The sequence below is a fragment of the Canis lupus genome, chromosome 1, assembly GCF_011100685.1.
Source record: "Canis lupus familiaris isolate Mischka breed German Shepherd chromosome 1, alternate assembly UU_Cfam_GSD_1.0, whole genome shotgun sequence".
NCBI classification, from domain to species: domain Eukaryota; kingdom Metazoa; phylum Chordata; class Mammalia; order Carnivora; family Canidae; genus Canis; species Canis lupus.
Window position 1 is genome coordinate 65,735,576 of NC_049222.1, and position 16,058 is coordinate 65,751,633.

General features: G+C 40.1%; 1 protein-coding gene and 1 long non-coding RNA gene across 2 annotated transcripts; one reads left to right on the forward strand and one right to left on the reverse strand.

Moving 5' to 3' along the window:
- Positions 1-555: 555 nt before the first annotated feature.
- On the reverse strand, positions 556-7,415 carry LOC119870791. The gene is made up of 3 exons (XR_005353888.1): positions 7,320-7,415; positions 2,355-2,426; positions 556-1,986 (listed from the first exon to the last, which is right to left on the reverse strand). It is a non-coding gene; the product is annotated as an uncharacterized LOC119870791 (long non-coding RNA).
- Positions 6,956-13,489, forward strand: CENPW (centromere protein W). The gene is made up of 3 exons (XM_038526731.1): positions 6,956-7,129; positions 11,282-11,395; positions 13,357-13,489. The coding sequence occupies exons 1-3, from the start codon at positions 7,004-7,006 to the stop codon at positions 13,381-13,383; spliced, it is 267 nt and encodes an 88-aa protein (XP_038382659.1). The 5' UTR covers positions 6,956-7,003; the 3' UTR covers positions 13,384-13,489.
- Positions 13,490-16,058: the final 2,569 nt, after the last annotated feature.

A 16,058-nucleotide genomic window follows, 5' to 3' on the forward strand; every position in this document is an offset into this window, starting at 1 on the left:
CATGTGTTGTATCCTGTGTTGTTAATTTTAGCCATTCTGACTGGTGTGAGGTGGTATATTATTGTGGTTTTAATTTGCATTTACCTGATGATGAGTGATGTTGAGCATCTTTTCATGTGTCTGTTGGCCATCTGTATGTCTTCTTTGGAAAAATATCTGCTCATGTCTTCTGCCAATTTCTTAACTGGATTATTTATTTTGTGGGTGTTGAGTTTGATGAATTCTTTATAGATTCTTTATCTGATATGTCATTTGCAAATATCTTCTCCCATTTTGTTGTCTTTTGGTTTTGTTAACTCTTTCCTTTGCTGTGCAGAAGCATTTTATCTTGATGAGGTCCCAATAGTTCATTTTTGCTTTTGTTTCCCTTGCCTCTGGCATTGTGTCTAGTAAGAAGTTGCTACAGCTGAGGTCAAAGAGGTTGCTGCCTGTGTTCTCTAGAATTTTGATGGTTTTCTGTCTTATATTTAGGTCTTCCATCCATTTTGAATTATTTTTGTGTATGGTATATGAAAATGGTCCAGTTTTTCCAACACCATTTGTTGAAGACATTGTCTTTTTTCCATTGGATATTTTTTCCTGCTTTGTTGAAGATTAGTCCTTATTATAATCAACCTAATTTTCTTAATGTTCTAATAAAATAATATGTCAAAACTTTTTGCAAACTATAAGATTCTATCAGACAGTGTTTATTATTAACACTTTTTGTAATGCTTTGCTAACAAGCACAAAAGCACAAGTCAGAAACAATCTTCTAAGTCATTCATTTCATTTAAAGTGATCCAAAAATGTTAATTCTCATGAATTCATTATCTAGTAACATATTCCATATGTATGCATTAGTACACTATACAAAAAGCAAGATCAAATTATTTTCCAAGATTGTGTCAAATACCAAAAAACATTATCCATTATTTTTTTAAGGTTTTTCTAATGTAGCTTTCTTAGAAGTACATTAATGAAATTTATTTAGTAAACATTTTAAACTATATACAATATCAGGCAAAATATGAAATATCTCATCGTTTCTTCTTTAAAGGATGTTTATTGTAGAAAACTGGACATTTAAAATAATAAAAATGTCATCCACATGCCCATTATCTAAAAATTAAGTCCATATTATGGTATATTTCTTCTCAGTGTTGTGTGTATGTGCATGCATATCATGTTTTTCAATATTTTTGGGGTCATATTCTATTTAACTTGGTACACACGCATTTTTCTCCCACTTGGGATTAACATCACTGTCTTCTAGGCTTAAGTCTTTCATAAATGTCATTTTTAATATGACCACAATAATAGTTAATTGAATGTATGTATCCCAATTTCCATATTAGATATGTTTTTAAAATATTTAAAAAATCTCTGTGCGTAAGACTGATTTTATATTAGGATTATTTTCTTAGGATAGATTCTGAAAAAAAAATTCATCCCTATTTTAAAAGAATCTTAGCAGACATCAATAGATATCACTAACAAAAATGGCAAAAATTCTCAAAATTTATATTGTTTTTCATACATACCAATGCCTTAGAATAGCATTAAAGGGGTGAAAAATCTCTCAGTAATTTTCTTTGAACAAATTTTATTTTTGTAAACAGCAGAGTAAACAACAGCATCAAAGGGGCCTTGTGCTTTTCAAATCAGGGCAAATTTACATTAGAAGACTCCTGGTTGGGATAAAAAAGGGAGATGTATTTATCCTTCTGGTGTCAATGCTACTCCTGTCCATACCTCGTTTTTTCTACCTGGATTCCCTTTTACTTTACCTGGATTTGGACTTAGGGTTGTCATCACCCTAGACACTTTCAGTTTTGGGGGAAAATTCTAGTTTTGTGGGCTAGGGTTCCAATAGCTGTTCTGTTATTTTTCATCCTTTGAATCAACGGAATTTAATTACTAAAAAGCATAAAAGAAAAGAAGAATGTTTGGAAATCCAGGTTGTGATGAAATTTTCCAATGTTTTACTCTGTTGAAGGTGAAAGTCTGTAAAAAAAAAAAAAATAAGAAGTTTTTTTTTTTTTTTTAAAGGAAAGCAATTGAGCAGAATTTGAACACTTCTCTTATATTTTAAGATAGTGTAACATATTGGAAAATGAAAACATCAGAGTTAATGCCTTAAATTTTCCACATAAACTTTTTTACCTGGGCCATTCAAGCTCTGTGATCATTTAATTTCACATACAATAGAAATAGTAACACCCATAACAGCCATACCAATACCATACTTTTGTTTAGATTGAATACTATAATATGTAGGGACATGCTTCACTAGAGGGATAAATACAATTATTACTGTTATACCCTACATAAATATTGTTTTAAATGTGTAAAAATTAGAAAAAAGTACTCACATTATAGAAAGTATGAAAAATGCAGATAAATTGAAAGTTCTCTTTGAATCCTATTCCTTGGGTTCCACCTACCTACAAAAGTGTAAGAGGGAATTACTTGTTGGAATTACTTGTTGGTTTTCTCTAACTGCACCGTCCAATATGGTAGCTACTAATGACATGTGGCTGGTAAATGGAAATGACATTTAAATAAAGTTAATATCGTTAATCATGCTAGCCATATTTCAAATACTCAATGGCCACATATTGCTACTGTATGGGACAGAGCAGATATAAACCATATCCACCACTGAAGCCCCGGAAGAGAGCATGTAGTAGGCAGAACAAAGCTCCCCTTCCCCCTAAAGATATCTATGTCCTAATCTCCAGAATCTGAAAATGTTACCTTGCTTGGCAAAAGAGACTTTGCAGATGTGATGAAGTTAAGGATCTGGAGATGACCAGATAATCCTGGATTATCTGGATAGGCCCAAAGCGATAGCAAGGGCTCTTAGAAGATGTCGAGCAGATCAAAGTCTGAAAAAGATGTGATCAAAACAGAAAGTAAAGTGATGTGTTTTGAAAGTGGAGGAAGGGCTTTGAGCCAAAGAATGGAAATGGCCTCTAGAAGTTAGAAAAGGCAAGCAAACAGACACTCTCCCAGAGCCTCCAGAAGGAAGGCAGATTGCTGACACTGATTTTAGGATTTCTGACCTGCAATACTGAAAGATGGTAAGTTTGCACTGTTTGAATCCATTACATGGGTGGTAATTTGTTACAGTAATGCTAGGAAACTAAGATGTACAACAATAGGTATTTCCATTCCCCTCTTAATGAATAATAACTGTCTCCAATTATTTATATCATAAATAAAACTACAATAACAGTTTTCTATATGCAGAAGCCATATTAGATGGTGAAAAGTGCTATAGAGAAAAGTAAACCACAGAGAGAGGATATTTATATCAGCGGGGATATGTGCAGTGTTATGTTGGTAAACGTTTAAGAATTTCTTTTCCAAAAGACACAATAAAAAAATCCCTGATTTGTGCATTTTCCAATTCCAGTGGTGTAAATACTTTTGGCTACCAACATAACGTCACTGAACACAGTGCTAAGAAGATAAGTCAGCTTTTGCACACTGTCAGACCTGTGTCTGTGCATGTGCACATGTGTGCGTCTAGGTGTATATGTGTATCCATGTGTGGAGTTTCTATTTTAAATAGGTCTCTCTGATCCTTGTCAGAGCAGAGACTTGAAGGAAGTGATGGAGACACTTCTGTGAGTAAATGAGGAAAAAGCATTCTTGGCAGAGGGAATAATAAGTGCAAACACCTGATGGGGGAGTAGTTGGTGTATATGATGGATTTCAGGTGTGTCTGAAGGCTATCGGGGATGCTAATACGGCCGGAGGAGAGTGAGTTGCTTAATTGTGGGAGATAAGGTCAAAGAGTTCATTCTGCATTTGTATGTGTGTTTGTACTTGGCAGGCAGGTAAACCTGAAAAGTCATTGTAGAACTTTTATTTTGATGGAAATGGAAGGGGTTTGAGGAGAAGAGTTACATAATCTGAGTTAAACCTGGCTCTTCTGTCCAGGATAAATAGAAACAGTCTGAGACACAGTCAGGAGGGTGTTGCAATAATCCAAGTGAGAGATGAAGGTGACTTGGCCAAAAGGGATCAGATACTACAAACAGAGCTCACAAAATGTGTTGAAAGATTGAGTGTGGGGTGAGAGAAAGAGAGGAGCCAAGGATGATTCCAAGATTTTGGCTTGAGTAATTGGAAAAATGGAAGTGCCGTCAGCTGTGGTAGAGAAGTTGGTGTTAGGAGCAGGTTTGGGATATAGGGTATTATCAAGACCTAATTTTGGATGTGTTAAATTTAGGTGACTTAAAATTCCAGCCTAGTGGAGAATTGGATATAAAGGTCTGATTAGGGAAGAGAATTAGCAGGAGATGTAAAATTGGTACTTAAAGTCATGGATGAGATCACATAGGAAGTGTGTAGATAGAGAAGAAATCTGATGACTGAGCTCCGGGGTACTTCAGTATCTAGAGATAAAGGACACAAGGAGAAACCAGAAATGGAGAATGAATGGTTGTCAAGTAGGAGAAAACCAAAAGAGAATAGCATCAAATTAAAGAAAATGTTTCCTGGAAGGAAGAATTATAAAACCCAACAGATACTCCTTGTTAGTCAAATAAACTGAAGTCTGAGAATTGGCCACTGGAGTTAAAAGTATTCTTATGTTGACATACAACAATTTTGAGAGATAAGAACAAAAGTCTGATTGCAGTAGCTTCAGGGGAAAATGGAAGTAAAGGAACTGGAGACATCAAATTTAGCCAATGCTTTCTAGTTTTTTTGTCAAAGGGCAGTAACCAAAGATGGGATCAAGAAAGAGGTTATTTTTAAAAAAAAATTTAAATTTATTTATTTTACCGGGGGGGGGGAGGGAGAGAGCACAAACAGGGGGAGCAGCAGGGAGAGGGAGAAGCAGGCCCCCCCATGGGGCAGGGAACCCGATGTGGGGCTCGATCCCAGCACCCTGGGATCACGACCTGAGCTGAAGGCAGACGCTTAACTGACTGAGCCACCCAGGTGTCTCCCAAAAAGTCTTTAAAAGGGTAGACATTACAACATGTGTACAGAGGGGAAAAAAAAAAACAGCAAGAAAGGAAAATTCATAAAGTAGAAGAAGAGAGAATTAAAGGTCCTTAAGAAAGGGAGGGGACTGGGATCTAGGGCACACGCGGAGTGGACATCTTAGAGGATGCTTAGGGAGCAAGTGGAGCCTGATGGGTAGAGGTGGTGGTGGGAGTATCCGGAAAGTCTTTATGAGGTGCTTCTAGTTTGTTAGGGAGGCAATGACATCAACTGAGGTCAGTGAGGAAGGGATAGGAGTGAAGGAGGGAGGTTTGTGGAAAAGGATGGGTGGATGGAAGAACTTAGCAGATAGCAAAAGATTGCAGGTAATCTGTAAAGCCCACTCGAATGCTCATAAATTTAAGCTGAGACCAGACCCAGGCCGGTCTGTGTGATTTTCTTAAGACAAAATATCAAGGCTCAGTTGAAAGCACCCAACAGACCGAGATGTTAATTTAAGCCGGGTCGGCGGTTGGTCAGGCGACTATAAGGGGAAGGAAAGAGAATGGCTAGAGAGCTGAGAACTACAAGGAAATATTATAATAATGCCCAACAGGCTGCAGGAGGGAGGATAAGCAGAAGAGAAGGGTTGGTGGCCTGTGGGCAAAGAAAGGAAGAGCCTGCTAGCCCATCCAGGTGGCACGTGAGCATCGCTGGATTGGGAACACTGGGAGGAGGAGTGAGCTGAACCCACCGAGGAGGGTGCAGAGTGAGAAGACTGAGGGTATGGGAGGGTGTGGGACTTCGTGGTGACAAGCCCTGGTGTGACTGCGAGGGAGAGCGGCCCACAGGGTGAAAGGTGCTATCACGGGCAGAGAGGGGGTCGCCGACACGGGGGTGGGGGGCGGAGGCGGGAGGGACCACGCGGGGACGTGGCTATCACGCCAATTGCCAGTTGTTAGGGATAATGATCATGGGCATTACACCCTGCGTGTGCGCACACTAACAGGGTCAACGTGACCTGACCACTTGCTCACGCCCCTCCCTGTCCGTGGAATCAGAACCTCCCCCCCACCCACATGCTCCATGCGGAGCACGATGAAGTCTAGGAACTACTTGCACTGGCAGCACAGAGGATGCAAAAATTTATTTATTTATTCATTTATTTATTTATAAATTTATTTTTTATGGGTGTTCAATTTGCCAACATATAGAATAACACCCAGTGCTCATCCCGTCAAGTGCCCCCCTCAGTGCCTGTCACCCAGTCACCCCCACCCCCTCCCCTTCCACCACCCCTAGTTCGTTTCCCGGAGTTATGTGGTCTATGTATACAATGGAATATTCCTCAGCCATTAGAAATGACAAATACCCACCATTTGCTTCAACGTGGATGGAGCTGGAGGGTATTATGCTGAGTGAAATAAGTGAATCGGAGAAGGACAAACATTATATGGTCTCATTCATTTGGGGAATATAAAACATAGTGAAAGGGACTAAAGGGGAAAGAGAAAAAATGAGTGGGAAATATCAGGGAGACAGAACATGGGATGCAAAAATTGTTGGGAGACGCAGCGAGGGTTTGAACGGCGTGGCATTTAAATTGCATCTAGGGGGCAGCCGGGGGCGGGGGGGGGGGGAGGTCACCAGGGCGTGACCCCGGGTCCCGGGATCGAGTCCCGCGTCGGGCTCCCTGCAGGAGGCCTGCTCCTCCCTCTGCCTGGGTCTCTCATGAATAAATAAATAAAATCTTAAAAAAAAAAAACTGCCATGTAAAGTGATTGCAAAGGTAAAGGGCAGGGGCCCTACCATGAAAATACGCAGTAGTATTAAAAAAAAAAAAAAGAAAAAGGTCACGAAAAGGTCTCAAGCAAGACCAAGCGCGAGCATGTAAAGGCGGGACTTGCGGGCTCCCGCTCCCGGCAGAGCATCCCGCCCGAGTCCTTCAGGGCGCCCCCGACCTGCCGCGGGCTCCGGGGGCGGGGCTGGCGCCGGGCTGACGTCACTGCCGAGCGCCGGGCGCGCTCCTGCGGCGCGGGATTCAAACGCTGCGGGCGGGGTGTCGCGGCGGCGGGGAGCCATGGCGGTCTCGGGCGTGCTGTCCCAGAGGACGCACGTAAGGCGGAAGGCGCCCCGGGCCTTCCTCAGGCGCCTCTTCCGGCGACAGAAGCCGCGGCTACGTCTGGAGACGGGTGGCGACCTCCTGGTGAGCCGATGGCCCCGGGGCGGGGGGTGGGGAGTAAACGCCGGCGGGCGCCCCGCACCCCGCCCTCCCCCATCACCCCGCCCTCCCCCATCACCCCCCTCCCCTCCCCCCTCACCTCACCCCCATCTCCCCCGCACCCCGCCCCCTACCCCATCACCCCCCTACCTTACCCCCCTCACCCCTACCCTACCCCGCCGCCGCGCAGGGCGCTTCCGGCCGTTGGTGCCGCCGACGGGTGGGTGTCAGGGGCCGCGTCCGGGGGGAGCCGGCGTTAGGCCCCTGCTCTCGGCCTCCGCGCGGTCGCTTTCCCCCGGGCGTGGCCGGCCGCCGCCGCGAAGGGCGGGAAGGCTACGGGGTAAGAAGTTGATTCGGGCGGGGGGGGGACCCCTGGGGGCTCGGCGGTTCAGCGCCTGCCTTCCGCCCGGGCGTGACCCCGGGGTCGAGTCCCGCGTGGGCCTCCCTGCATGGAGCCTGCTTCTCTGTCTGCCTTTGTGTCTTATGAATAAATGAATAAATAAAATCTTAAAGAAAATTAATTTTGGGGGGGGGATCCCTAGGTGGTTCAGCGGTTTAGCACCTGCTTTGGGCCCGGGGCGTGACCCCGGATCGAGTCCCCGCAGGGAGCCTGCTTCTCCCTCTGCCTGTGTGTCTGCCCCTCTCTCTCTCTCTCTCTCTCTCTCTCTCTCTCGCTCTGTTTCTGATGAATAAATAAATAAAATCTTTTAAAAAGAAAAGAATTAATTTGGGAATTCTGCCCGGGTTCCGTCAACTGCTGTAAAGGGCATTGCTGACCTGCCCTTTTAGGCGCGTCCCTCCTTGCCTGCCTTTCCTGCTTCCTCCGTTGTCCACCAAGCCTGTATCTTACCCCCGCCCCCGCCACCCGGTCCCGTCCCCGAGCTTCCTCCCCGCGGAACCCCGGCTCCGGCTCACCTGTACGTCGTGTGCTTTCAGCTGTGAATTCCTTCCCCCGGACAAAGCGGAGCACCTGCTAGTTGGCGACTGAAGGCAAACCACCGACTCCTGGCTCCCACCGCCAGCAGTGCCGGATGAACCAAACCACCGCGTTGTATTTTCTGTCTTGAGATAAATGTGCAGTTTCTATGTCGAACGCCCGGAGCATATGTTTCTCCAGCAGGACAAACGCTCTTTCCCTAGGGTTTATTTTTTATTTTTATTTTTTTTTTAAAGATTTATTTTATTTATGTATTATAGACATAGAGAGGCAGAGACACAGGAGGAAGGAGAAGTAGGCTCCATGCAGGGAGCCTGACTGGGACTCGATCCTGAGACCCCAGGATCACACCCTGGGCCAAAGGGAGGCGCTAAACTGCTGAGCCACCCAGGGGTCCCCTCCTTCCCTAGGGTTTAAACCGTGAGCGGTACCTCCTCGCATTTGTCACAAGAACTTTTTTTTAATTTTTTTTTTTTAATTTTTATTTATTTATGATAGTCACAGAGAGAGAGAGAGAGAGAGAGGCAGAGACATAGGCAGAGGGAGAAGCAGGCTCCATGCACCGGGAGCCCGACGTGGGATTCGATCCCGGGTCTCCAGGATCGCGCCCTGGGCCAAAGGCAGGCGCCAAACCGCTGCGCCACCCAGGGATCCCAGAACTTTTTTAAAAAATATTTATTTATTCATGAGAGACACAGAGGCAGAGACACAGGCAGAGGGAGAAGCAGGCTCCATGCAGAGATCCTGACGTGGGACTCAATCCAGGGTCTCCAGGATCACACCCTGGGCTGCAGGCAGAGGAGATGCTCAACTACTGAGCCACCCAGGCGTCCCTTGTTTTGACTATTTTAATTTAAACTGTAGTACAGAGGTACCTGGGTGGCTCAGTTGGTTGAGCATCCATCTCTTGACTTCCGCTCAGGTTCTGAAATCAATTTCAGGGTCCTGAAATCGAGCTCTGCATGGGGCTCCGTGGTCAGGAGGGAGTCTGCTTGAGATTCTCCCTTTGCTTTTACTTCTCCCTTGCATGAGCTTTCTCTCTAAAACAAATGTCTTAAAAAAAATCTTAGTGCATTTGAGTGGCACCACTCAATTAACTATTTTATGAGAGAGGATTAGGATTAGTTTGCTTAAAAAAATTCTGTGACAATCGAGAAAGCAATATTGTCTCAGGACCTATGGCTCATGTTTATGAAGAGGAAAAGAGTTTCCTTGTAGGTTAATAGGGTGAACCAACTCTCAAAACAGTGTGGGTTTTTTTTCCCCCTTTGCATTTTTGCTTTTCATTTTTTCAAATTTGAAGTATAGTTTATGTACAACTTAGTGATTCAACAAGTTTGTGTTCTATGCTCACCACAAGTGTAGCTGCCACTACCGTGCAGTGCTATTGCAATACATTGACTGTGTTCCCTAAGCTGTACCTTTTATACCCATGACTTATTCATTCCATGACTAGAAGCCTATGTCTTCTACACTTCTAAACCCATTTTGCCCATTCCCCCCTCTCTTCTGTGACACCCGTCAGTTCTCTAAAACAGTGTGGTTTATTGGGGAGTGACTAAAACTTTTGTGTGTGTAATTTGGGGAGATATGGAGGGATTTTTTTTCTTGCAGTGATAATTATTGACCACCCACTGTATATTGTGCTATGGACTAAAATCACTGAGGATACAATGTTGGGGAAGATAGACATAGTTCTTACCTTTATATTTCATTGAGGAAGATAGAAATTGCTGCATGGTGTATATAGTGTGTGCAGTGGTAGGAAGTTCAGGGTGCATAACCTTATTTGGACTTTTCAGAGAAGTTTAGGAACTACTAGGATGCCTGTAGGCAAGGTTTTATTTGAATACGGAAAGAAGTTCAAAAGACTTACTGTAGAGCTGTAAGTTGAACGAGGAAACTGGGAAAGCCTAGTCATTTAGTATTAAGGAATTTATTTTGGGCATATCTGGAAGCTATGTCTCTTAGAAGTAGGAAATCTAGATTAACAGGAAATTGTACCATATTATAGATTGTTTTTTGCTGCAATAGAAATGGGATGTCATTAGAAGTTTAACAAAGAATTGAATAACATGGTATTACATAATCAGAATTAAGTGCTTTCCCCTAGAGTTCTTGTGACAATTAAAGAAGACCATGCATGAAAAAGTACCAAAGGAAGGTTCCGTCCATAGGTTATCTTATTAAATTTAAATTCCCAAACTATTTTTTTCCACATATCACTAAAACTTTCTTAAACATCTGTAACCATCCACTAAAGATTTTTGCATAATATTTGAATTTAAAACACCACATTACCTAGTTAATTAATATTTAATGAACTGTGAGGGAGTGGTTGTATGTAGCACACATAGTGAATATTAGACAAGTATTGTTTTGACTGCAAAGAGTAATATGTAAAAGACTAATATATTAAAGATATTGTCTAATTGTACCTAAATGTTTATTTTAATTTCTCAAAAAGTTGAATAAAGATTATAAATAGTAGATATGATTATTTTGATATGTTGGATGACAAGTAAACTTGACCTTTATACATGTATTTTTTACATCAGTAAACTTAACATTTCAGTTAACATGTTTTTGAATAGATACTTTGAATTAAATATCGGGTTAAAAAATGTTAAATCCATGGATTGTAGAATGAGAGATGATTAACCTTAAACATAGTTGTTAAGTTGATTTTAAGTTTTGGGGAAATTACATTATAAATTTAAATTTATTTGGACTTGGGAGCAAGAATATTTGCTACTTAATAGAATCTTACGTAAGCTTTATAATTATTCTTTAAGATGATGTTATCATCTAGGGCCTTTGGTCAGCCTTATTATATCCTTGGTTCATGTATTGCAGTAACTAAGTCTCTTGTATGGAATTTAAGTTGAATTTATCTAACTCTGGGAAACGAACTAGGGGTGGTGGAAGGGGAGGTGGGCGGGGGGTGGGAGTGACTGGGTGACGGACACTGAGGTGGGCACTTGACGGGATGAGCACTGGGTGTTATTCTGTATGTTGGCAAATTGAACACCAATAAAAAATAAATTTATAAAAAAAATTAAATCGAATTCTTTAGAAAGTAAATTCACTTAAGCACACCAGTAAATATTATAATAAATCTTGGAATCTTATTTTTAAAAATCAATATTTCAGAGTATAAGTGTTTGAATTTAAAAATTCTTTTGATTTTCTTTTTAAAGGTGCATCTGAATTGTTTACTGTTTGTTCATCGGTTAGCAGAAGAGTCCAGAATGAATGCTTTTGAGAATAAGGATGGAGTCATTAAAAAAGAGCATGTACTGGCTGCAGCAAAGGTAAAATCTGACTTTCTTCTCTTGAGCAGGAATTAACTTAAAAAATATCTAGTTTATCACTTCTGTTTTGGATTCCTTATTCAGGTTATTGACTGATGTTTGCCCCCCCTCCCCCAATTATGCAGGCATCCTGGTGTATAGTTAACAGATTCGGGATGAATTAGGCCCAGAATGCCAACCAGTTATCGGCTGCTGTTCTAGCAGTGTAACACTTGCCTAGTTACACAGCAACCGAGGCAGCTGTCGACAGTTGGGGGATGCTTGGCTTTCTATGTTAATGAATTTAATTGGGGAGATTTTTTTTTAATATGTCCATATTACGGATTTCTGAATATTTCTATGAAGTATTCATGGCCATGCTTTATCATTACTTAAGGGAAATGAATGGCTCCTAATCCGTATGATTTATAGTAGGCTGTATATATTTGAGAAAGTTTGTCACCTTGAAATTTATGAAAACTTCTTGATCATTTTGAGTTTTTCTGATTACTTATTTGTTTTTCTAACTTTGCGATTTGAGTGACTTAAATCACTTACATAAGCAGAGAAAATTGCTTCTTACTGGTGTCTCTGTATAGTGTTAAGAGTATGATAGGATAGTTCTTTGCAAATATGTGTCCAAGATCATTATTTTCGTTTGATTTTAATAGATGCTATACTATAAAAAGCTTTGGGAGTCAGTTAAATTTAGATGATATACTGTATTTCTTTGAATAGTCACAATGTTATATAGAGAGGTTATTTCTAGTTACTCAAGAAATTGGCAACTGTGGTTGACTGGGGGAATGATGTGGGGAAGAGACTTATTTTTGACAGTCACTGTAGACTTTTAATATTTTTTTTTTATTTTGAAATAATTGTAGGCTCACAGAAGATGCAAAAATAATAGAGTTCCCGTGTACCTTTTATTTAAAGATTTTATTTATTCATGAGAAATGCAGAGAGAGAGGTGGAGACACAGGTGGAGGGAGAATGTCCCTTCCTCTCCTGCAGGGAGCCTGATGTGGGACTCCATCCCAGGACCCTGGGATCACGCCCTGAGCCGAAGGCAGATGCTCAACTGCTGAGCCATGCAGGCATCCCTCCCGTGTACCTTGTAAAACCAGAGAACTACAAGTATTGGACTGGGATATAGACTGATTCGATGATCTCTGTGGAAGCCTAGAAGTGTGCATGCCCTGGTAGTTTTTTTAGGGGCTTTAAATTTGCTTATATTCTAATAGGTTTCTAGACTAAAAGCAATATAGGCATTTATTTTCCTGCAGGTAAAAGTAAAGCTTAAGAGCTTGAAGAGTGTATGTGTATATTTTAAATTTAGGGTTTGTTTTCATCATAGATGTACTTAACCTAGAAATAGGTAAGTTCTTTAAAAAATTTTCTGGATATATTCTGATCTAATGCTTCCAGTCTTTTATAGCCAAAAATCTGATTTTATTTTCTCATGGGCCAAATGTTTTGAAAATTGTCAACCTAATGAGTTGTTTTAGCATAAGCTGACAGGTCTTGGTCTCTAAATTCATATAATTACAGCTCAAATATAAGAAATTTGGTGTGTTGCATTGGATTTGTATTGCTTTATAGTTGTTAATGTTTGATTTATAATAGGATTTTTGACGCTTGGAACATTCTTTAACTCCCTAGATTACTGAATTGTCTATGAACCTCAAGTTGGGAACCATTAGTCTGGGTACTTTGGGCTTACATTTGAAGAAATTGACATTCAGAAGTGACTATAAAGCCAGATTTTCAGAATTGTATGTATCCCATGTTTTCAGAGAAGCGGATTATTTTAGGGAAGTCTAGGATCTTTTATAAGGCAAATGATTCATAATCACCTTCCAAATTGAGTTTTATAAACTCAGGCTTGCATATCATGTACATAAGATGATTTAACTTTTTGTTGAGTTTTGTTTTATTTGCCTTGGGTATAATATGAATCTTCATTTTTTTCCCCCTCACAGGTAATTCTAAAGAAGAGCAGAGGTTAGAAGTCAAAGAACACATTTTTGAAAATTATATATTAGGTGGTAACAGACTGTGAAGGCACTTTTTACTTATCACTTAATATTTTGTATTAAAATATTGACTATTTGAGGGATGTGTGTATTTGTATATTTTTTTACTGATACTGGAATGTCTCAAGCACATACATAGGACTATATAACTTTTTTTTTTTTTTTTGAGGAATTGTTTCATTCACTTTCATTGGTCTCCTTTTACTTCCATTTTGTTGGTATTACAAATGTTTTACATAACAAATGACATTTGCTATAGGAAGTAGTTTGAAGAGATGTGTTAGAATTGTTTATAAAGGATTTAGATTTAGTTACAATTAACTACAGACAATTTAATTTCTGAAGAAAGACTATGTGCAGTCAATCTAGGTACATTTTAATACTGATTTTAATTATTGCCTTCACATTAGCAATGCAATTTTTACTTTACGCAATAAATGAAATTTCTCAACTAGAAACATCCGCAAGGTGCTTTCAAAACCTTGATCTCTAAGTAAGTTTAATAGATGGGTGTTTCATTTCCCCCTAAGGAATCCTTAAGAAGTTTATTTCGTATCTGATAGTTATTTTTATTCCCCGATGGTTACATTTTGAGTAGTTATAGTATAATACCCAAACCAGGAATTTGATATTAGCATAGTGTGGGTGTAATTTTATTATGTATAGATTTGTGTAAACACAACTATAGTCAAGATAACAGAATTATTTCATCACCAGTAAGTTCTCCATCGTGCTGTTCTTTTAAAATTAACGCTTAGCCTTCTATGGACACTGACCCTCACCTCCCCCCATCCCTATACCGTGGCAATCACTAATCTTTTCTCCATCTCTATAATTTTATCATTTTTTAAATGGAATCATACAGGTTATTACTTTGGGGGATTTATCCCCCTCCCCCACCATCCCTGCATAACTTCCTTGAGATGCATTCAAGTTTTTGCATGTAGGAATTCCTTTTTATTACTGTGTCATATTCCATGGTATTTATGTACCACGGTTTGTGTAGCTATTTACCCATTGTAGTGCATTTTGATTATTTCCAGTTTTTGGCTATTATAAATAAAGCTGCTATGAACCAATGTGTATAAGTTTTTACACGGATGAGTTTTCATTTCTCTGGGATAAACGACTGGGAGTGTTGAGTGGTAAGTTTATCTTTAGTTTTTAAAAAAGAAATGGCCAAACTGTTTTCCAGAATGGCTGTACCATTTTATATTCTCATCAGCAATTTATGAGAAATCCAGTTTCTTCACATCCTCATAAACATATGGTAGTGTTAATTTTTATTTTAAGCTGCTCTGATGGGAGTGTGTCTCATGGTTCTTTCCGTTTCCCTAATGGCTAATGATGTTGCACATATTTTCATGTTTATTTCTCATCCATATTTCCTCTTTGGTAAAATATTTCCTCATTTCTTTTGGTTATTTTCTATTTGGATTGTTTTTACAATGTTGAATTCTAAGAGTAGTTTATTTTAGGTATGGGTTATTTGTCAGATACGTGGTTTGCAATATTTTCTTTTCTGTTGCCTTTTATGCTCTTAACAGAATCTTGTGGAAATCAACAGTTTTTCATTTTGATGAAGTCCATCTTAATTGGGTTTCCTCCCATCCTTTTCATGGTATTGGTGTAATGTTCATGGACTCTTAACCAAGCCCTTGATCCTGAAGATTTTCTCCTATATTATAATTACTATTTTTTACAAGTTTTATAATTTGTTTTACGTTTAAGTCTCTGGTCTATTTTGAGTTAATTTTTGTATGAGGTGTGAGGTTTAGGTCAAGATTTATTTTTTTGACTGTCGATATTATTTTAGCACCATTAGTTTGTAAAGACTGCATTTCCTCCATTGAATATCTTTTGCACTTTTGTCACAAATCTGTTAGTCATACTTGTATGGGGTCTTCTGAGTTCTTTGCCCCATTAATTGTCTCAGTCCCTCCACCAATAAAACATAGTCTTTAGTTCTGTGCCTACATAATCAGTTTTGAAATCAGGTAGAGTGATTCCTCTCACGTGATTCTTGTTCAGAATCGTTTTGGCTTGTGCTCGCTTCGGCAGCATATATCCTAAAATTGGAACAATATATGGAAAACAATATGGAGAGTCCTCAAGAAGTTAAAAATATAGCTACCGTACAACCCAGCAATTGCACTACTAGGTATTTACCCCAAAGATACAAATGTGATGATCTGAGGGAGCACCTGCACCCCAATTTTATAGCAGCAATGTCCACGATAGCCAGACTGTCCCCGATGTCCAACAGATGAATGGATAAGGATATATATATAGAGAGAAAGTTAAGTGTGTGTGTGTGTGTGTGTGTGTGTGTGTGTATACAGCCATCCAAAAGGATAAATGCCATTTACATTGATGTGGATGGAACTGGAGGGTGTTCTGCTGAGCAAATTAAGTCCATTAAAGAAAGACAAGTTACATGGTTTCGCTCATGTAGAATATAAGAAACAGTGCAGAAGATCATAGGGGAAGGGAGGGAAAACTGGGAAGTATCAGCGGAAAACCATGAGAAACTATAGAAAACAAACTGAAGGTTGCTGGAGGGGAGTAGGAGGATGGGGTAATTGGGTGTTGGGCACCGGATGTTATATGCAACTGATGAACACTACATATGAAACTAATGATGTACT

Excerpts from the sequence above, each read along its gene's own strand:
- CENPW (XM_038526731.1), top strand. The coding sequence starts at position 7,004 with ATGGCGGTCTCGGGCGTGCTGTCCCAGAGGACGCACGTAAGGCGGAAG. Across the intron at positions 7,130-11,281 it reads AGACGGGTGGCGACCTCCTG|GTGCATCTGAATTGTTTACT; the intron begins GTGAGCCGATGG and ends TTCTTTTTAAAG. Across the intron at positions 11,396-13,356 it reads ATGTACTGGCTGCAGCAAAG|GTAATTCTAAAGAAGAGCAG; the intron begins GTAAAATCTGAC and ends TCCCCCTCACAG.